Consider the following 23,725-nt stretch of genomic DNA (forward strand, 5'->3'; position numbering starts at 1 on the left):
ACAGCCCCCCGGCAGGCCGGCACAGCCCCCCGGAGCCTGCACAGACCACCGGCAGGCCGGCACAGACCACCGGAGCCTGCACAGACCCCCTGGCAGGCCGGCACAGCCCCCCGAAAGGCCCGTACAGACCCCAGAGAGGCTGTACAAGGGCAGGAAAGGGTTTTTCTTATTCCGATACCGGAAGTCCCATAGACTTGAATGGGACTTCCGGTATCGGAATCGGCGATACCGATACTTTTTTTAAAGATCGGCCGATACCATCCGATACGATACTTTGAAGTATCGGACGGTATCGCTCAACTCTAGTAGTCATCTGTAGGTCTGAAGAGTCCTGATATCCTGTCAGACACATCTTTAATTTTTGCTCCTGGAAGACAGGACATTTCTCTTGAATTTATATCCGGTCTGCAGATAGCGGCCTCTGTTCCTCTCAACAGGGAATCCCCCATGACCACCACTCTCCGTTTCTTCTTCACGACATTTTTCTTTCTCCATCCAGGACGACTCTGAGGACGTACAAGGTTGCTGTTTGTGTTCAAAGTCTTATCCTGATGTATTTCTTCATCGTTTTCCTGAGTGAGAGCCTGGTACTGGTTCCTGAGCAGTATGGGTGCTGACTGCCTCCCGATCCTCCTGCTTCTCTGGGTCACATGTTTCCATTCCTCTGTTTCTTCAGGTGCACTTTGAATTTCTTCTCTTTCTGTAACATGAAGAGATAATTCTGCTCTGTCTAAGAACTCTTCACCTTCCTTAATGATTTTCAATGTAGCTAACCTCTCTTCAAGATTTTGCAACTTTTCCTCCAACAGGGACACAAGCTTGCATTTGTGGCATGTGAAGTTTGGCTTTTCCACTGGTAAGTCTGTGAACATGTAGCAAGAAATGCAGCTCACCAAATGGCTCCAGGCCTCTTCCATATTGTTATTATTAAAGAGATTTCAAAGCAATGAAAAATTAGCCAAAATTCGGCACACGATTTACCGATTTCCTCTTTTCAGCTGTAACGGCCAAAATCCAGTGATCGTTGAGCTCGTGGAGACTCTTCACTTATCCCAGAAGGCACTGGGAATATGCAAATTATCTCCTCAGGACTCTTCCCCTGGTTTACCGATTTCCTCTTTTCAGCTGCAACGGCCAAAATCCAGTGATCGTTGAGCTTGTGGAGACTCTTCACTTATCCCAGAAGGCACTGGGAATATGCACATTATCTCCTCAGGACTCTTCCCCTGGTTTACCGATTTCCTCTTTTCAGCTGCAACGGCCAAAATCCAGTGATCGTTGAGCTCGCGGAGACTCTTCACTTATCCCAGAAGGCACTGGGAATATGCAAATTATCTCCTCAGGACTCTTCCCCTGGTTGTAACAATAATGACTTCCATTATTGGATGTGTTTAAATAAAATGTTCCTGTGCTGAGATAATCTTATAAATGTACCCCTGCTGTGTACTGTGTAATGGCTGTGACTGACCATGCAGGAACATGGTCTGATCATATCATAGCTCCTGGGCAGGGAAGGAAGCAAAAGAGAGTATACAGACAGGATAGCAGGGATCACAACTGATTCTTTCTGTGACGTAAAACATTGTTTAAAAACAAGTAGAGACATGTTTTATCTCACAGAAATAATCAGCTCTAATCCTGTGCTGTATTGTCTGTATACTTCCCCCCTCCCCCCGCCCAGGAGATGTGGTATCATCAGACCATGTTCCTGCACAGTCAGACACAGCCATTACACAGTACACAGCAGGGGCACATTTATAATAATAATAATCTCTTTATTTATATAGTGCCAACATATTCCGCAGCCGCAGCACTTTACAGTTTTTGCACGCATTGTCATCGCTGTCCCCGATGGGGCCAACAATCTAAACTGGTAGGAGAGAGCAATTAGTTCCAGCTGCGTGTAAAAATCTTTCTTTATTTCTTCAATAAAATGCATAAATCTTCATAATGTGTGCCACAACATGGACAACGGCAACGCGTTTCGATCTGTAAGATCTTTGTCAGAGCCATAAAGACACATTGATCTTATCTGCTTTATATAATACATGTAGTCCAATGGCATTCATAGAATACAATCATGTGACAATCTATAAAACTACAAATCACAATTTTAAATGTATAAATTAAAACATATTTTGAAAAGACAATAATTTGCTCTTTAACAGTAATGGAGCATTAGGTCATTTCGTTTGTTCAGACCTTGCGGAGATCGAGTATTAAGGTGATAAATCCAAAAAGCCTCTCTTGTTAAGAGACGTCGCTTGGAGTCTCCACCACGGAAAGGAATTTTAACCTGTTCTATTCCCTGCACTCTGAAACCAGAGATATTGCGGGCATGGTGTGTGATGAAGTGCTGGGATACAGCTGACAGATTGCGATTTAGATTATTTATATTATAAATGTCAGATAAATGTTCCCTAATGCGCACCTTCATTTTTCTAGAGGTGCAACCTATATATGACAATTTACATATTGTGCAATCTATTTTATATATTATATTAGTAGAATTGCAGTTTATATATTGTTTTATATTGTAATACACTGTCTTCCCAGCATTAGAAAAATTCTTAGTAACGTTTGCATATCTACATGTCTTGCAATTAGTTGTTCCACACCTAAAAAAACCCTTGTATGTCAACCATGTTTTATCTGATTTTTTATTATTATTTTCAGAAAATAAATTGGGCGATAATTTATCGCCCAGTGTAGGAGCTCTCCTCGATACTATATTTATACCCGGCGCCAAAATTTCTGCTAGTTTGGTGTCCTCATATAGAATAGGTAAATATTTATTAATGATTTTTTTAATATGTGAAAATTGTCGGCTAAACTGAAAACAAATGTAAGGTTTTTTGCCTATAATAGACTCATTAATATTTCTGTTAGTAGAAATCATGTCAGTTCGATTTTTGCTTTCTATTATTTTCCATGCTCGATTTAAGGACCAATCTGGATACATGCGATTTTTAAGTTTTTTACTCATATGTACCAATTCACCATTTAAATTACTTTCTTCACTGCAATTGCGTTTAACCCTCGTATATTCCCCCACCGGTATTGCTTTAAGGATATGCTTATCATGTCCACTAGTCGCATGAAGGATGGTATTCCCACTATAGGGTTTATGATGCGTTTTGGTGGAAATTATTCGGCCTTCAATACCTGCCAAATCCAAATCCAAGAAAGATATATGATCCAGATTGGATTCATATGTGAATTTAATGTTATACTCGTTAGAATTTAGATAATGAATAAAGTGTGGTATGGCAGATACATCTCCACCCCAAATTATTAGGGTATCATCGATATATCCACCATACCATACCATTTGACTATAAAAAGGATTAGAACTGGAAAAAATAAATTCATATTCCCAATAAGACATAACCAAATTAGCAAGAGATGGTGAAAATGTGGCTCCCATCACCACTCCTTTTAACTGTAAAATAATAACGCTGGTTAAACGAGAAAAAATTGTGTGACATTAGAAATATGACTGCTTGCAAGACATAATTAATCAAATCTGAAGAATAGTTGCTAAATTTTTCCAAATGAAATTGTAGCGCCCTCATCGCTAGTGTGTGAGGAATGCATGTATATAGTGATACTACGTCACAGCTCAACCAAGAATATGAAGACAACCAAATTTTATCAGAAAAAATTTGTAATACCTGCTTAGAGTCCCTAATATAGCCAGGCATCCTTTGTACGAGGGGTTGCAATAATGTATCCACCCATTGTGATAAATGCTCATGAGCTGAACCAATGCCCGAAACAATTGGACGCATAGGAGGAATGCCAGCATATTTATGTATCTTGGGTACTCCATAAATAATTGGGAGCACCGGTTTTTCAACTTGCAGAAAATCTGCTTGTTTTTTGGTAATAACTCCCAATTCTAGACCCTCTGCTATAATTTTATTAGTTTTCTCACTGAACTTCTGAAGAGGATTATAGTGTAATTCTTTATATGTTTGTTGATCTGATAACATCTCTTTCATTTTATCACAATAATCTTTAGAATCTAAGACCACCACCACCCCACCTTTGTCTGACATCTTTATGACTACATCTGTCATCAATTTAAGTTCTCTCACGGCTACAGATTGTTTCATAGATAAATTTTTAAATTTATCTGATTTACTATTATTCTGGTTAAATAGAGCCTGCAATTCTTTTTCCACTATATCCTGAAAGCGATTCATACATTCAGATCTCGTCTGGACCGGATAAAAATAAGGATTTTTTGTAAGAAAATTTGATGACTGATTTGTATATTCCATATCCCTATCTTTTTCCGTGTCCAAATCTTGTAAAGATACTAGAGAAACCTGCTCCTGAAAATTCATGTGCAGGAATTCATTTGACACTTGCTGAGTGGAATGATTAAATTCTTCTTCCTCAGTCATATTTGTTGATGGATCATTCATAAAGTGTTTTTTAACAGTCAAGTTGCGCATAAATTTGTTCACATCTAATATAGTTGTAAAGAGGTCAAAGTCTTGATCTGGAGCAAAGTTCAATCCCAGAGTTAAGACTTGTATTTGTTCCGTAGATAAATTTCTAGATGACAGATTTAACACATTTTTGACTACTTGGTCGGGTACTTCTTCTTGCGGGTGGTGATTCCTAGCACGTTTATGGTGCTTTCTACCCCCGCGTCTCTTGAGTTTTTTGAATAATGGTGATCTCTAGTTGTAGTGCCTGATGCATTTTCATTTAATGATACATCTGAAGCACTTAGATTATTGTCAGAGGAGTCCGGGTCAGAAGACGTGAAAGAAACATGCGGTTTGGGTACTCTAGATTTAAAGTGTTTGCGTTTCTTGTGAGCATGGCTTTGCTTCAGTATAGATTTGGGAGTTGGATTGAAATTATCCCAATGGCCCCATTCGTATACTTTGTTGCTGGTATAATCATTTATATCTCTCGCAAATTTTTTCTTCTTGCGAGTCATGATTTCTTCCTCCAAAGCCGTAACCTTTTCATTCATTTTTTCTATGGAGGAATCAAATTGTGTCAATGTCTTATATTCCAGCATGGATAAATTTATTGCTTCCATCTCCTGTTGAATATCTTTGAGTTTGCTCTCTTCCTGCCGAACAATTAGTTTCATTAGATTTAAAGAGCAATTACTTAGAATAGTGTTCCATTGTTCCCTGAATTCATCAGAGTAAAACGTAGTAGGGATTTTTTTAATACGCAGACCTCTTGGTACCATTTCCTTAGATAAATAGTTATTGAGCGTTGCATGATCCCACCACAATTTAGTTTCCTGCACGAGGAGTTTTTCCAGTTTACTTAAACACTCGTTGAAACCTGACACATTGCTATTCAGCTCTTGCTGATTGGAAAAAACCTCTGCAGCTTTTTTCGATCGATCTCTTTTCAGGTCTGTGGCCATATCAAAAACGTGACCTTAAAAAATACTGTTCCGTGTGGGCAACACTAATTATGATACAATAAAGTTCACAATGTCTGAAATAATGATAACACGAAGTAGGGGGCAAGGCAATCCACTGTAGACAATCAAAAGCAACATAAGCCAGCTCACCACACTTCCACCGCAGACCTCGGAACTCCGTCTGGACTGACGTGAGACAAGTAGGAGAGAGCAATTAGTTCCAGCTGCGTGTAAAAATCTTTCTTTATTTCTTCAATAAAGTGCATAAATGTTCATAATGTGTGCCACAACATGGACAACGGCTACGCGTTTCGATCTGTAAGATCTTTGTCAGAGCCATAAAGACACATTGATCTTATCTGCTTTATATAATACATGTAGTCCAATGGCATTCATAGAATGCAATCATGTGACAATCTATAAAACTACAAATCACAATTTTAAATGTATAAATTAAAACATATTTTGAAAAGACAATAATTTGCTCTTTAACAGTAATTTAGCATTAGGTCATTTCGTTTGTTCAGACCTTGCGGAGATCGAGTATTAAGGTGATAAATCCAAAAAGCCTCTCTTGTTAAGAGACGTCGCTTGGAGTCTCCACCACGGAAAGGAATTTTAACCTGTTCTATTCCCTGCACTCTGAAACCAGAGATATTGCGGGCATGGTGTGTGATGAAGTGCTGGGATACAGCTGACAGATTGCGATTTAGATTATTTATATTATAAATGTCAGATAAATGTTCTCTAATGCGCACCTTCATTTTTCTAGAGCTGCAACCTATATATGACAATTTACATATTGTGCAATCTATTTTATATATTATATTAGTAGAATTGCAGTTTATATATTGTTTTATATTGTAATACACCGTCTTCCCAGCATTAGAAAAATTCTTAGTAACGTTTGCATATCTACATGTCTTGCAATTAGTTGTTCCACACCTAAAAAAAACCCTTGTATGTCAACCATGTTTTATCTGATTTTTTATTATTATTTTCAGAAAATAAATTGGGCGATAATTTATTGCCCAGTGTAGGAGCTCTCCTCAATACTATATTTATACCCGGCGCCAAAATTTCTGCTAGTTTGGTGTCCTCATATAGAATAGGTAAATATTTATTAATGATTTTTTTAATATGTGAAAATTGTCGGCTAAACTGAAAACAAATGTAAGGTTTTTTGCCTATAATAGACTCATTAATATTTCTGTTAGTAGAAATCATGTCAGTTCGATTTTTGCTTTCTATTATTTTCCGTGCTCGATTTAAGGACCAATCTGGATACATGCGATTTTTAAGTTTTTTACTCATATGTACCAATTCACCATTTAAATTACTTTCTTCACTGCAATTGCGTTTAACCCTCGTATATTCCCCCACCGGTATTGCTTTAAGGATATGCTTATCATGTCCACTAGTCGCATGAAGGATGGTATTCCCACTATAGGGTTTATGATGCGTTTTGGTGGAAATTATTCGGCCTTCAATACCTGCCAAATCCAAATCCAAGAAAGATATATGATCCAGATTGGATTCATATGTGAATTTAATGTTATACTCGTTAGAATTTAGATAATGAATAAAGTGTGGTATGGCAGATACATCTCCACCCCAAATTATTAGGGTATCATCGATATATCTACCATACCATTTGACTATAAAAAGGATTAGAACTGGAAAAAATAAATTCATATTCCCAATAAGACATAACCAAATTAGCAAGAGATGGTGAAAATTTGGCTCCCATCGCCACTCCTTTTAACTGTAAATAATAACGCTGGTTAAACGAGAAAAAATTGTGTGACATTAGAAATATGACTGCTTGCAAGACATAATTAATCAAATCTGAAGAATAGTTGCTAAATTTTTCCAAATGAAATTGTAGCGCCCTCATCGCTAGTGTGTGAGGAATGCATGTATATAGTGATACTACGTCACAGGTCAACCAAGAATATGAAGACAACCAAATTTTATCAGAAAAAATTTGTAAAGAGATCGATCGAAAAAAGCTGCAGAGGTTTTTTCCAATCAGCAAGAGCTGAATAGCAATGTGTCAGGTTTCAACGAGTGTTTAAGTAAACTGGAAAAACTCCTCGTGCAGGAAACTAAATTGTGGTGGGATCATGCAACGCTCAATAACTATTTATCTAAGGAAATGGTACCAAGAGGTCTGCGTATTAAAAAAATTCCTACTACGTTTTACTCTGATGAATTCAGGGAACAATGGAACACTATTCTAAGTAATTGCGCTCTAAATCTAATGAAACTAATTGTTCGGCAGGAAGAGAGCAAACTCAAAGATATTCAACAGGAGATGGAAGCAATAAATTTATCCATGCTGGAATATAAGAAATTGCCACAATTTGATTCCTCCATAGAAAAAATGAATGAAAAGGTTACGGCTTTGGAGGAAGAAATCATGACTCGCAAGAAGAAAAAATTTGCGAGAGATATAAATGATTATACCAGCAACAAAGTATACGAATGGGGCCATTGGGATAATTTCAATCTAACTCCCAAATCTATACTGAAGCAAAGCCATGCTCACAAGAAACGCAAACACTTTAAATCTAGAGTACCCAAACCGCATGTTTCTTTCACGTCTTCTGACCCGGACTCCTCTGACAATAATCTAAGTGCTTCAGATGTATCATTAAATGAAAATGCATCAGGCACTACAACTAGAGATCACCATTATTCAAAAAACTCAAGAGACGCGGGGGTAGAAAGCACCATAAACGTGCTAGGAATCACCACCCGCAAGAAGAAGTACCCGACCAAGTAGTCAAAAATGTGTTAAATCTGTCATCTAGAAATTTATCTACGGAACAAATACAAGTCTTAACTCTGGGATTGAACTTTGCTCCAGATCAAGACTTTGACCTCTTTACAACTATATTAGATGTGAACAAATTTATGCGCAACTTGACTGTTAAAAAACACTTTATGAATGATCCATCAACAAATATGACTGAGGAAGAAGAATTTAATCATTCCACTCAGCAAGTGTCAAATGAATTCCTGCACATGAATTTTCAGGAGCAGGTTTCTCTAGTATCTTTACAAGATTTGGACACGGAAAAAGATAGGGATATGGAATATACAAATCAGTCATCAAATTTTCTTACAAAAAATCCTTATTTTTATCCGGTCCAGACGAGATCTGAATGTATGAACCGCTTTCAGGATATAGTGGAAAAAGAATTGCAGGCTCTATTTAACCAGAATAATAGTAAATCAGATAAATTTAAAAATTTATCTATGAAACAATCTGTAGCCGTGAGAGAACTTAAATTGGTGACAGATGTAGTCATAAAGATGTCAGACAAAGGTGGGGTGGTGGTGGTCTTAGATTCTAAAGATTATTGTGATAAAATGAAAGAGATGTTATCAGATCAACAAACATATAAAGAATTACACTATAATCCTCTTCAGAAGTTCAGTGAGAAAACTAATAAAATTATAGCAGAGGGTCTAGAATTGGGAGTTATTACCAAAAAACAAGCAGATTTTCTGCAAGTTGAAAAACCGGTGCTCCCAATTATTTATGGAGTACCCAAGATACATAAATATGCTGGCATTCCTCCTATGCGTCCAATTGTTTCGGGCATTGGTTCAGCTCATGAGCATTTATCACAATGGGTGGATACATTATTGCAACCCCTCATACAAAGGATGCCTGGCTATATTAGGGACTCTAAGCAGGCATTACAAATTTTTTCTGATAAAATTTGGTTGTCTTCATATTCTTGGTTGAGCTGTGACGTAGTATCACTATATACATGCATTCCTCACACACTAGCGATGAGGGCGCTACAATTTCATTTGGAAAAATTTAGCAACTATTCTTCAGATTTGATTAATTATGTCTTGCAAGTAGTCATATTTCTAATGTCACACAATTTTTTCTCGTTTAACCAGCGTTATTATTTACAGTTAAAAGGAGTGGCGATGGGAGCCAAATTTTCACCATCTCTTGCTAATTTGGTTATGTCTTATTGGGAATATGAATTTATTTTTTTCAGTTCTAATCCTTTTTATAGTCAAATGGTATGGTATGGTAGATATATCGATGATACCCTAATAATTTGGGGTGGAGATGTATCTGCCATACCACACTTTATTCATTATCTAAATTCTAACGAGTATAACATTAAATTCACATATGAATCCAATCTGGATCATATATCTTTCTTGGATTTGGATTTGGCAGGTATTGAAGGCCGAATAATTTCCACCAAAACGCATCATAAACCCTATAGTGGGAATACCATCCTTCATGCGACTAGTGGACATGATAAGCATATCCTTAAAGCAATACCGGTGGGGGAATATACGAGGGTTAAACGCAATTGCAGTGAAGAAAGTAATTTAAATGGTGAATTGGTACATATGAGTAAAAAACTTAAAAATCGCATGTATCCAGATTGGTCCTTAAATCGAGCACGGAAAATAATAGAAAGCAAAAATCGAACTGACATGATTTCTACTAACAGAAATATTAATGAGTCTATTATAGGCAAAAAACCTTACATTTGTTTTCAGTTTAGCCGACAATTTTCACATATTAAAAAAATCATTAATAAATATTTACCTATTCTATATGAGGACACCAAACTAGCAGAAATTTTGGCGCCGGGTATAAATACAGTATCGAGGAGAGTTCCTACACTGGGCGATAAATTATCGCCCAATTTATTTTCTGAAAATAATAATAAAAAATCAGATAAAACATGGTTGACATACAAGGGTTTTTTTAGGTGTGGAACAACTAATTGCAAGACATGTAGATATGCAAACGTTACTAAGAATTTTTCTAATGCTGGGAAGACAGTGTATTACAATATAAAACAATATATAAACTGCAATTCTACTAATATAATATATAAAATAGATTGCACAATATGTAAATTGTCATATATAGGTTGCACCTCTAGAAAAATGAAGGTGCGCATTAGGGAACATTTATCTGACATTTATAATATAAATAATCTAAATCGCAATCTATCAGCTGTATCCCAGCACTTCATCACACACCATGCCCGCAATATCTCTGGTTTCAGAGTGCAGGGAATAGAACAGGTTAAAATTCCTTTCCGTGGTGGAGACTCCAAGCGACGTCTCTTAACAAGAGAGGCTTTTTGGATTTATCACCTTAATACTCGATCTCCGCAAGGTCTGAACAAACGAAATGACCTAATGCTCCATTACTGTTAAAGAGCAAATTATTGTCTTTTCAAAATATGTTTTAATTTATACATTTAAAATTGTGATTTGTAGTTTTATAGATTGTCACATGATTGTATTCTATGAATGCCATTGGACTACATGTATTATATAAAGCAGATAAGATCAATGTGTCTTTATGGCTCTGACAAAGATCTTACAGATCGAAACGCGTAGCCGTTGTCCATGTTGTGGCACACATTATGAAGATTTATGCATTTTATTGAAGAAATAAAGATTTTTACACGCAGCTGGAACTAATTGCTCTCTCCTACTTGTCTCACGTCAGTCCAGACGGAGTTCCGAGGTCTGCGGTGGAAGTGTGGTGAGCTGGCTTATGTTGCTTTTGATTGTCAACAATCTAAACTCCCTATCAGTAGTCTTTGAAAAGTGGGAGGAAACCGGAGAACCCACACAAACACAGGGAGAACATACAAACTCCTTGCAGATGTCCTTGGTGGGATTTGAACCAAAGACCCCAGTGCTGCAAGGCAGCAGTGTTAACGGCTGAGCCACCGTGGTACCCATTTATAAGATTATCTCAGCACAGGAACATTTTATAACATATCCCATTGTGGAAATGATTTTTAATTCCAATATCAATTAATTAAAATGTGCTGTATTTGTGGGAAACCCCCTTTAACTCCCAGTAAGCTAATAACAGTCAAAGTTTTAGTTATATGCCATTATCATAAGATGAGCATGGCGCTCTTTCAGAAGAGTGTGCTCAAGTAAGACTTTACCCCATATAATAATGATATCAACAACTCACCACTCTTTCATTGCTTCATGAAGATTCCTTTCCACCGATAGTTTATCCCACAATTCCTAGCCTTGCTTAACCATGTAATTTTCCTACCACATCTGCAATTTGATTGTCCAAAGAAGCTCAAAAACTTGACCGAAATGTTACATTAGTTGATTATGAACTGCAAAACCAATTAAAGTTATTGAAGCAAAACATGAGTGTTGAGTAGTGTTGAGCATTCCGATACCGCAAGTATCGGGTATCGGCCGATACTTGCTGTATCGGAATTCCGATACCGACTTCCGATATTTTTTCAATATCGGAAGTCGGCATCGGAATCGGAAGTTCAAAGTTGATTGACAGCCTGACGTCATCATGATGCGCGGTGTGTGCGCATCATGATGCGCCGTCATTTCGGGCCTTCCGGGGGTCTCCGCGAGCTCAACGATCACTGGGTTTTGGCCGTTGCAGCTGAAAAGAGGAAATCGGAAAACCAGGGGAAGAGTCTTGAGGAGATCATTTGCATATTCCCAGTGCCTTCTGGGATAAGTGAAGAGTCTCCGCGAGCTCAACGATCACTGGGTTTTGGCCGTTGCAGCTGAAAAGAGGAAATCGGAAAACCAGGGGAAGAGTCTTGAGGAGATCATTTGCATATTCCCAGTGCCTTCTGGGATAAGTGAAGAGTCTCCGCGAGCTCAACGATCACTGGGTTTTGGCCGTTGCAGCTGAAAAGAGGAAATCGGAAAACCAGGGGAAGAGTCTTGAGGAGATCATTTGCATATTCCCAGTGCCTTCTGGGATAAGTGAAGAGTCTCCGCGAGCTCAACGATCACTGGGTTTTGGCCGTTGCAGCTGAAAAGAGGAAATCGGAAAACCAGGGGAAGAGTCTTGAGGAGATCATTTGCATATTCCCAGTGCCTTCTGGGATAAGTGAAGAGTCTCCGCGAGCTCAACGATCACTGGGTTTTGGCCGTTGCAGCTGAAAAGAGGAAATCGGAAAAATTTGGGCTCATCTTTCATCGTTTTTAAGAAATCTCAAGATGGAAGAGGCCAGGAGCCATTTGGTGAGCTGCATTTCTTGCTACATGTTCACAGACTTACCAGTGGAAAAGCCAAACTTCACATGCCACAAATGCAAGCTTGTGTCCCTGTTGGAGGAAAAGTTGCAAAATCTCGAAGAGAGGTTAGCTACGTTGAAGATCATTAAGGAAGGTGAAGAGTTCTTGGACAGAGCAGAATTATCTCTTCATGTTACAGAAAGAGAAGAAATTCGAAGTGCACCTGAAGAAACAGAGGAATGGAGACATGTGACCCAGAGAAGCAGGAGGATCAGGAGGCAGTCAGCACCCATACTGCTCAGAAACCAGTACCAGGCTCTCACGCAGGAAAACAATGAAGAAATACATCAGGATAAGACTTTGCCAACAAGCAGCAACCTTGTACGCCTTCAGAGTCCTCCTGGATGGAGAAAGAAAAATGTTGTGAAGAAGAAACGGAGAGTGGTGGTCATGGGGGATTCCCTGTTGAGAGGAACTGAGGCCGCTATCTGCAGACCGGATATAACTTCAAGAGAAATGTGTTGTCTTCCAGGTGCAAAAATTAAAGATGTGTCTGACAGGATATCAGGACTCTTCAGACCTACAGATGACTACCCATTCCTGCTACTACATGTGGGGACAAATGACACTGCAAGAAACGACCTGGAAACCATCTGCAGAGACTTTGAAGACTTAGGCAAGAAAGTGAAAGAACTGGGAGCGCAGGTGGTCTTCTCTTCCATCCTCCAAGTGGATGGCCATGGAACAAGGAGGTGGAATAAGATTCTGCAGGTGAACAACTGGCTACGTCGATGGTGCCGTCAGCAACGATTTGGATTTCTGGATCACGGAGTGAACTACTTATACGATGGACTACTTGCTAGAGATGGGGTGCACCTTACGAAGACTGGTAAGCATGTATTTGGAAGTCGCCTTGCTACACTTGTAAGGAGAGCTTTAAACTAGAACAACATGGGAAGGGAAGCAAAAGACCAGAAAAAGCCATACACCTGACAAATGCTATTGAGAACTCTGCTATTAGAAGTGGAAAGGAAGAACAAAGACGAAAGAATCTAATTAATAAAAATATTGGAGAAAGAGAAACCAATCACAAACTAAAATGTTTCTATACTAATGCACAAAGCATGGGCAACAAACAAGGAGAATTGGAACTACTAACACAGGAAAAGAAATATGATGTCATTGGAATCACTGAAACTTGGTGGGACAATACACATGATTGGAATACAAGACTAGAAGGATACAACTTATTTGCAAGAAACAGACTTGATAAACGAGGAGGGGGTGTCGCATTGTATGTTAGAAACGCGTATATCTGCACAGAGATTGAAGCTTCAGAGACTGGGAGTTCTGTGGAAACTGTTTGGGTAAGAATACAAGGACAGAACAATGGAAAGGACACCATTGTAGGCATTTACTACAGGCCGCCTGTGCAAGCTGAAGCTATGGATGAACTCTTTATGCATCAAATGGCCAAGTTCTCCAAAAAATATGACATAGTTGTCATGGGAGATTTCAACTATCCAGACATTTGTTGGGAATCTCTCTCAGGCAAAACTAACAGGTCAAGGAAATTCTTATCCTCTCTTGCTGACAACTTTATCTTCCAAAAGGTAAGGGAGAAAACAAGGGGAACTGCTACCTTGGATCTAATCCTTATAAACAGGGAGGAAATGGTTGAGGAGGTAAAAGTGGCTGGGACCCTAGGAGGTAGCGACCATGCTATTTTAGAATTTTGGATAACTAGAGGCGGAAGACCTGTGAAGACTCAGACGTCAAGGTTAGATTTCAGAAAGGCAGATTTTAAGGGATTCAGAAAGAGAATTGGAGGGATCCAATGGCTGGACATCCTTAAAGACAAAAATGTCCAGGAAGGATGGGAAATCTTGAAAAATGAAATTCTCAAAGCACAGTTGTTAACAATTCCGAAAAGAGGGAAGAATAGGAAGCAGTTAAGGAAACCAGGATGGATGAACACAGAACTTAAGCACATGCTAAAAAGGAAGAAAAAAATGTTTATAAAATGGAAAGAGGGAGGCATATCTAAAGAAGAATATAATGCTGTCTGCAGAACCTGCAGGGCACAAATCAGATTAGCTAAAGCTGAAAATGAATTGAGGCTTGCAAGAGATGTCAAAAGCAATAATAAAGGATTTTGGGGATATGTCAAAAGTAAAAGAAAAGTCAAAGATGCTATAGGATTTTTACAGGATGAAAATGATGAAATGGTAAGACAGGATGTTGAGAAGGCTGAACTTTTAAATTCCTATTTTGCATCTGTTTTCTCTCAGAAACGAAATGTAACATCAACTGTTATTCACTGTCCTATTAAGGGAATAGAAGAATCCAGGATATCTATAAACAGAAAGATAGTGAGGAAACACTTAGCTAGCCTAAATGAATTCAAGTCTCCAGGTCCAGATGAATTACACCCCAGAGTACTGAAGGAGATAGCAGAAGAAATTTTTTAACCCCTCTCTATAATCTTTGAAAATTCTTGGAGAACAGGAGAAGTGCCAGAAGACTGGAGAAGAGCAAATGTTGTTCCTATCTTCAAAAAGGGGAAGAAGGTGGACCCAGGCAACTATAGGCCGGTGAGTCTGACTTCTATACCAGGAAAGATCTTTGAACAAATTATTAAACAACATGTATGTCAATACCTGGATAAGAATGAAGTGATTAAACAGAGTCAGCATGGGTTTGTAACTAATAAGTCATGTCAGACTAACTTAATTTCCTTCTATGACGGTATCACTGATTGGGTGGATCAAGGAAATGCTGTAGATATAGTATATCTTGACTTCAGCAAAGCATTTGACAAAGTCTCTCATACAATCCTTATTGAAAAAATGATTAAGTATGGAATGGACAAGGCAACTGTTAGGTGGATTCATAACTGGCTTAGTGATCGGACCCAAAGAGTGGTCGTAAATGGCTGCACATCCAGTTGGAAGAATGTCTCAAGTGGGGTACCACAGGGCTCTGTCCTGGGCCCTGTATTGTTCAACATCTTTATCAACGATTTAGATGAAGGAATTGAGGGTAAACTGATTAAATTTGCTGATGACACAAAGCTAGGAGGGATAGCTAATACTAGAGAAGAGAGAGAGAGGATTCAAAAAGATTTAAATAAACTGGAGAAGTGGGCAGCAACTAACAGAATGGTTTTTAACAGGGAGAAATGCAAAGTACTACATCTGGGCAATAAAAATGGAAAAAGCATATATAGAATGGGAGGAATAGGGCTAAGTGACAGCACATGTGAAAAAGACTTGGGTATACTAATAGATCACAGACTGAATATGAGTCAACAGTGTGATGCAGCAGCAAAAAAGGCAAATGCAATTCTAGGATGTATTAACAGAAGCATACAGTCTAGATCACGTGAAGTCATTATTTCCCTCTACTCCTCTTTGGTCAGACCTCATCTGGAATATTGTGTCCAGTTTTGGGCACCACATTTTAAAAAAGACATCAACAAACTGGAGCAAGTTCAGAAAAGAGCGACCAGAATGGTGACCGGTCTGCAAACCCTGTCTTATGAGGAAAGGTTGCAGGATTTGGGAATGTTTAGTTTGCAAAAGAGAAGACTGAGAGGAGACTTAATAGCTGTCTACAAATATCTAAAGGGCTGTCACATTGTAGAAGGATCAACTTTATTCTCATTTGCGCAAGGAAAGACTAGAAGCAATGGGATGAAACTGAATGGGAGGAGACACAGATTAGATATTAGAAAAAACTTTTTGACAGTTAGAGTGATCAATGAGTGGAACAGGCTGCCACGAGAAGTGGTGAGTTCTCCTTCAATGGAAGTCTTCAAACAGAGGCTGGACAGACATCTGACTGGGATGATTTAGCGAATCCTGCTTTGAGCAGGGGGTTGGACCAGATGGCCCAGGAGGTCCCTTCCAACTCTACGATTCTATGATTCTATGATTCTGCCGGCCTGCCGGGGGGCTGTGTGGACTGCCCGGGGTCTGTACCGGCCTGCCGGGGGGCTGTGCCGGCCTGCCGGTGGTCTGTGCACCCTGTGGGGGTCTGTACCGGCCTGCCGGGGGGCTGTGCCGGCCTGCCGGTGGTCTGTGCACCCTGTGGGGGTCTGTACCGGCCTGCCGGGGGGCTGTGCCGGCCTGCCGGGGGGCTGTGCTGATGTCCGGGGGTCTGTGCAAGCATCGTCCGATGGGACTACAAGTCCCATCTGGCGATGCCTGCTACCATGACAGTGATTGACACATTAGCCAATGATGGGACAGTAGTAGTCCCATCATCCGGCTAATGTGTTAAATGTTAAAAAAAAGAAAAAAAATACTACATACATACTACATACATACTACATGCATGCTACATACATACTACATGCTACATACATACTACATACATACTACATACATACATACTACATAACACATACATACTACATACATACTACATGCATGCTACATACATACTACATGCTACATACATACTACATGCATGCTACATGCATGCTACATACATACTACATGCTACATACATACTACATATATACTACATACATACTACATACATACTACATGCTACATACATACTACATATATACTACATGCATGCTACATACATACTACATATATACTACATGCATGCTACATACATACTACATGCTACATACATACTACATATATACTACTTACATACTACATACATGCTACATACATGCTACATACATACTGCATGCTACATACATACTACATATATACTACATACATGCTACATACATGCTACGTACATACTGCATGCTACATACATACTACATACATACTACATACATACTACATGCATGCTACATACATACCACATACATACTACATACATACTACATGCATGCTACATACATAACACATATATACTACATGCATGCTACATACACACTACATGCTACATACATACTACATACATACTACATACATACTACATACATACTACATGCTACATACATACCACATACATACTACATACATACTACATGCTACATACATAGTACATATATACTACATGCATGCTACATACATACTGCATGCTACATGCATGCTACATACATACTACATACATACTACATGCTACATACATACCACATATACACTACATACTACATACAATACATTCATACAATACATACATAGACATACAGTACATATAACAGAGTAACATACTTACCAATACTTGTCACATTGTTCCCCGAAGCCATTGTCTTTTACGGAATAAATATTAACATAACAAACCACAAAAATACTCACCCACGATCCGAAGCAGTCCACGAGTGTGTCCCACGACGATCTTGGGTAGAGAACTGCAGCATGAGCTGTTGCTGCCGTTCTCTACGGGCTGCAGGAATCCAATGACGGAAGGTAGGTATCCTTCCGCACTGTATTCCTCCGCCACTTAAAAAAAAAAAAGTCCCTAGTCTCACTTTATGCCATTGCTGTGTGGGAAATTCCCACGCAGCAATGGCATAAAGTGAGACTAGGGACTTTTTTTTTTTTTTTTAAGTGGCGGAGGAATACAGTGCGGAAGGATACCTACCTTCCGTCATTGGATTCCTGCAGCCCGTAGAGAACGGCAGCAACAGCTGATGCTGCAGTTCTCTACCCAAGATCGTCGTGGGACACACTCGTGGACTGCTTCGGATCGTGGGTGAGTATTTTTGTGGTTTGTTATGTTAATATTTATTCCGTAAAAGACAATGGCTTCGGGGAACAATGTGACAAGTATTGGTAAGTATGTTACTCTATGTTATATGTACTGTATGTCTATGTATGTATTGTATGAATGTATTGTATGTAGTATGTATGTAGTATATATGTGGTATGTATGTAGCATGTAGTATGTATGTAGTATGTATGTAGCATGCATGTAGTATATATGTAGTATGTATGTAGCATGTAGTATGTATGTAGTATATATGTGGTATGTATGTAGCATGTAGTATGTATGTAGCATGCATGTAGTATATATGTAGTATGTATGTAGCATGTAGTATGTATGTAGTATGTATGTGGTATGTATGTAGCATGTATGTAGTATGTATGTAGTATATATGTGGTATGTATGTAGCATGTAGTATGTATGTAGCATGCAGTATGTATGTAGCATGCATGTAGTATGTATGTAGCATATATGTAGTATGTATGTAGCATGTAGTATGTATGTAGCATGCAGTATGTAGCATGCATGTAGTATATATGTAGTATGTATGTAGCATATATGTAGTATGTATGTAGCATATAGTATATATGTAGTATGCATGTTGCATGCATGTAGTATATATGTAGTATGTATGTTGCATGTAGTATATATGTAGTATGTATGTTGCATGTAGTATATATGTAGTATGAATGTAGCATGTATGTAGTATGTAGTATGAATGTAGCATGTATGTAGTATGCATGTTGTATGTATGTAGCATGTAATTTTTTTTTTTTTTTTTTACATTCAACACATTAGCCGGATGATGGGACTACTACTGTCCCATCATTGGCTAATGTGTCAATCACTGTCATGGTAGCAGGCATCGCCCGATGGGACTTGTAGTCCCATCGGACGATGCCTGCACAGACCCCCGAAGCCTGCACAGCCCCCCGGCAGGCCGGCACAGCCCCCCGGCAGGCCGGCACAGACCACCGGAGCCTGCACAGCCCCCCGGCAGGCCGGCACAGCCCCCCGGCAGGCCGGCACAGCCCACCGGAGCCTGCACAGCCCCCCGGCAGGCCTGCACAGACCACCGGAGCCTGCACAGACCCCCTGGCAGGCCGGCACAGCCCCCCGAAAGGCCCGTACAGACCCCAGAGAGGCTGTACAAGGGAAAAACAGGATTTTTCTTATTCCGATACCGGAAGTCCCATAGACTTGAATGGGACTTCCTGTATCGGAATCGGCGATACCGATACTTTTTTTTAAGATCGGTCGATCCATTCCGATCCGATACTTTGAAGTATCGGACGGTATCGCTCAACTCTAGTGTTGAGTTTTTGATATTATTTCCGGTGTGCTGTATACATCATTGCTTGCCAGTCTATAAATGGCTCAATTAGAGCAATGGTACTACCAGGGTATTTTTCTACAGAGGATTCGAAGCCCTAAAGAAAGCTCTTTGAGCAACTACTGTTTTACGGTGTAACTATAATGCTGAAACAATACTCACGCGACAGGTCGTTGTGCCCCCCGGTGTCTATGAAGAGTAGACTGTCATCATAGTGCATTGGAATGGGAGGGCATGCATTCTGGATGAATTCTTCCTGTGTCGCTGTACAAGAGTATCAAATATTATAGCTGATCTGTAGATTGGATATTTGAACTGTAAATGGTCATACACTGCAATTTTACCTTGAGGACATGTCATTTGTAAGCTGCCCTTGCGGAGATCATCATGTAGAGACTGTGAAGACTCCCTTCCTGAATCATTCTCCTTCGCTGGTCTTCCTAAAATCTCATTTTCTTGAGCAGTTACATTTCTCACCAGGAAGTACGTGCACATTTTGCCTTTTCCTTTTACATCGATTTCTCCCCGTGCAACGATTTCAAATTCTTTATCTTTCAGACATCTCAATAAGAAATAGATAAGACAAGGAAAAATTATTTATGAGCTTCTCTGGGGCATGATGTCTTAACAATAGAAAGAATAAACCTCACGCAGAATTTTTCCTTTATAAAACATCTCTCCTGGGTTTTCATTTTTCAGCCAGGAAGCATAAATGGAGCTCTGAAGTGTAAACACATAAATATCCGCCTCTGTCATGTTCACTTTTATAGGGCAATAATGAAAATGCTAAAGTCTTAGCCTCTGACATTGCCAGATGAGCTCCGAATCTGTCAGTAATTGTAATTCCCTCCTGCGCTTCATTCCAAGAACACCTGCAATCTTGTAGGTCTATCTGGCTCTTTGTTAAGGTGGATGTGAATGATCTATTAAAGTAGTCTGCTTTTTTATTTAAAAAAGTGTCTCACTGAGGTAATGATTTGTTACTCACTTCAGATAAGACCAATAGATCACTCAGTGTGCATAGGCTGCCATTACTCTCAGCACTGAGTCCTGTTTACACAGGCAGTGCATTGGCGAGAACCATAATCTTTTGTGCTGCAAAAAAGATCAATTTCAGGGTGATCAGTAACCTATTTAAACTGCGAGATTATCGTGAAACAAGCTTTCCTAGGACCCTCATTCATAATAATGATGTGTAGGTAGGGGCAACCGACAGGGGGGTGGTCCATTACTGGCCGCAGACAGACTCGAGACAGAGAAAGGATCGTGTCCAACAGGTCTTCTTTATTGATCGTACTTTCCACGACCCGCAGCTTCACCCACACAGCAGCTGCTCGACAGACTCCGCAGCTTCACACAGCAGCTGCTCGACAGACTCAGCAGCTCCACACAGCAGCTGCCCGACTTCGCAAACAGGCCCGGGTACCTTCACTTTCTTCCTTTAGCTAATTAACGTCCCTCGCGGCTCTTCCACTGTGGTTGCCCTAGGCCTACCACCACAGCGTTTTACCAGTCTGAGTCGGTTCGTTTTATGGTACACCAGTCTGTCTCTGTCTGCGGCCCCTCCTGTCAGGGCCACCCCCCCGTGACCTGTTCCCACTGACAGTCCCCTCTGGAGCTTCTTTTCTGTCCTCTCTCCTCAGCAGACCTTCCTGTCTCCTGCACTCCTCTCACTGACTGACCCTTCCAGAACCTTCTCTCAGCCTTTTATCCCTCCCGTTCTGGTAACCCCGCCCCCATGACTTGACAGTTTCTTTAGCCAATGGCAGTTGTTCAGTCCCATCCTCACACTCTCCACTGCCCTCTAATGGTCAAACTCCAATAATACACTCTTCCTCTTTATCTCCAGCTGTTTCCCATCTTTTACTCTAACAGTCCACACACAATACACTACACCTCTGACTTCCCACTGCAAACAGGTCCACCCGTCAGTCCACCTTCCCTACACATGTGGATCAAATGGACCTTAAAGGAAGTCTAAGAACCCCAAAATGGTATTTAAGCTGCCCCTATCTTATTCATATTCAGCAAATTTAGCTTAACTTTTATTTGCTATGAAAATGAGAGCGCTTTGTTGCACCCTTAGCATTGCTTATGCCTTGGTGCACCGTTACGCCCTCCTATTTGTATAACACAACAAATACCTCACATTTATTGACTTATCTCTAAGGCCCAGAGCGAATGCTGGGTCTCCAGTCTGCGCCTGCACACTGACACTGGGTGACTGCGGTGAAGTGCTCCTAGTGTTAGTGTGGGCGTGTACACAATGGCTGAAGGCGACCTCTAACGTATGGCTCCTGCCTGTCTGTGGCCAACACTTGCAATACCTACTGGACACTCTTAATGAACAACTTGTAACGTAACTTCTAATCCACGGTGTTACCCATATGTATTTGGTGGGGATATCTTGTAGTTGAGAAGATTTGGTGGCTAAGGTAATATCATGTACTATATACTACTCTTCAGGCACAAGAGCAATTTTACTGAAGAGTCTTAATGGCGTGCCACTCTAAGATGTCACTCATTCCTCTCTCCAACCCGCGAGCCCTCACAATCAGCAAGGCATCGGGACACTTCATCATGTGCGACATGACCAAGACAGAAAGCCTCCTGCTCTAACCTACACATCTTAGGACATATTTATCCCACCACCTCTCTAATGACTTACAAAAATATGATGAAATGAAATCTCACTTTTATGAAAGGTTGTCATCACTGATGACCACACAAAATTTGCCACAGAGCTCGGCCAAACCGTTCCTTTAACCTAGATGACCTAAGAACTTTACACCAAGTGATGCAAGCCTATGCATCTAGCATAATGTCTACCAGACTTCTCCCAAAAAAAGAGTCAACGGAAGCATCCTGCAGCAACATAGTCTCAAGTACAATTCTCCCAGGCGCCATGTAGCCTAATTAATGGAGACTACAGTACCCCACTTAAATAAAGATCCACATAATACAACATTACATATGCAATAATTACAGTGAAACATAAGAGTGTCACTTGGGCAACAGAAATAGATTGTCTGCAAATTGTATAGTGAAGGCGATTTTAACACCTTAAATTGCATTTACGCTGAAAGATTATCATGAATAAGCATTCCTAGGAACACTTGTTTCATAATTATCTTACAGTTCTACTCAGGCTGCCAATCACCCAATAAACAGGTAAAGTGCTTGTTCGTTGAGTGAAATTATTTTTAAGCTAGTTTAAAAATCATCTTTCTCGGCAGCTCATCATCATGTGTAAACAGGATTTGCGCTGCCAAGAACAACAACAGCCTATGATTGAATATTCTCTTACAGATCGCTCAATCTGCATCATTTACCGTGATCTGTCTGCTGTTAACATATTATCAAATGACCTCTGATGAGGTTCTATTGTTTGGCTCCTGTGAGCGGACCCCTACAAAATGATAGGCATCTGCATAATAAAAGAAGTAGGTTAAAGAATTTTACCATTACTTTTTTATTTTAAAGGGACAGATTTTAACCCCTTCACCCCCAAGGGTGGTTTGCACGTTCATGACCGGGCCAATTTTTACAATTCTGACCACTGTACCTTTATGAGGTCATAACTCTGGAACGCTTCCATGGATCCTGATGATTCTGACATTGTTTTCTCGTGACATATTGTACTTCATGTTAGTGGTAAAATTTCATTCAAATAACTTGCGTTTATTTGTGAGAAAAACGGAAATTTGGCGAAAATTTTGAAAATTTCGCAATTTTCCAACTTTGAATTTTTATGCCCTTAAATCACAGAGATACGGCACACAAAAAACTTGATAACTAACATTTCCCACATGTTTACTTTACATCAGCACAATTTTGGAACCAAAATTTTTTTTTGTTAGGAAGTTATAAGGGTTAAAAGTTGACCAGCGATTTCTCATTTTTACACCATTTTATTTTTAGGACCACATCACATTTGAAGCCACTTTGAGGGGTCTATATGATAGAAAATACCCAAAAGTGACACCATTCTAAAAACTGCACCCCTTAAGGTGCTCAAAACCACATTCAAGAAGTTTATTAACCCTTTAGGTGCGTCACAGGAATTTTTTTGAATATTTAAAAAAAAAAATGAACATCTAACTTTTTTTCATAAAAAAAAAATTCAGGTTCAATTTTTTTTATTTTACCAAGGGTAACAGGAGAAATTGGACTGCAAAAGTTATTGTGCAATTTGTCCTGAGTACGCAGATACCTGATATGTGGGGGGGAACGACTGTTTCGGCGCATGGCAGAGCTCAGAATGGAAG

The 23,725-nt window shown here is 39.7% G+C and overlaps 1 protein-coding gene across 1 annotated transcript in view; it reads right to left on the minus strand.

The window, feature by feature from the left end:
* The window catches only part of LOC141092706 (guanylate cyclase soluble subunit beta-2-like), a 164,030-nt gene that overhangs the window by 10,648 nt on the left and 129,657 nt on the right, over positions 1–23,725 (minus strand). The window contains exons 14-15 of the mRNA XM_073579096.1: positions 19,802–20,019; positions 19,620–19,721 (exon numbers count right to left, since the gene is read on the minus strand). Coding sequence (XP_073435197.1) covers positions 19,620–19,721; positions 19,802–20,019 — 320 coding nt within the window. The remainder of the gene's footprint in view (positions 1–19,619; positions 19,722–19,801; positions 20,020–23,725) is intronic.

The sequence above is a fragment of the Dendrobates tinctorius genome, unplaced genomic scaffold (genome assembly GCF_039654945.1).
Source record: "Dendrobates tinctorius isolate UK_male_01 unplaced genomic scaffold, ASM3965494v1 ptg000060l, whole genome shotgun sequence".
NCBI lineage: Eukaryota > Metazoa > Chordata > Amphibia > Anura > Dendrobatidae > Dendrobates > Dendrobates tinctorius.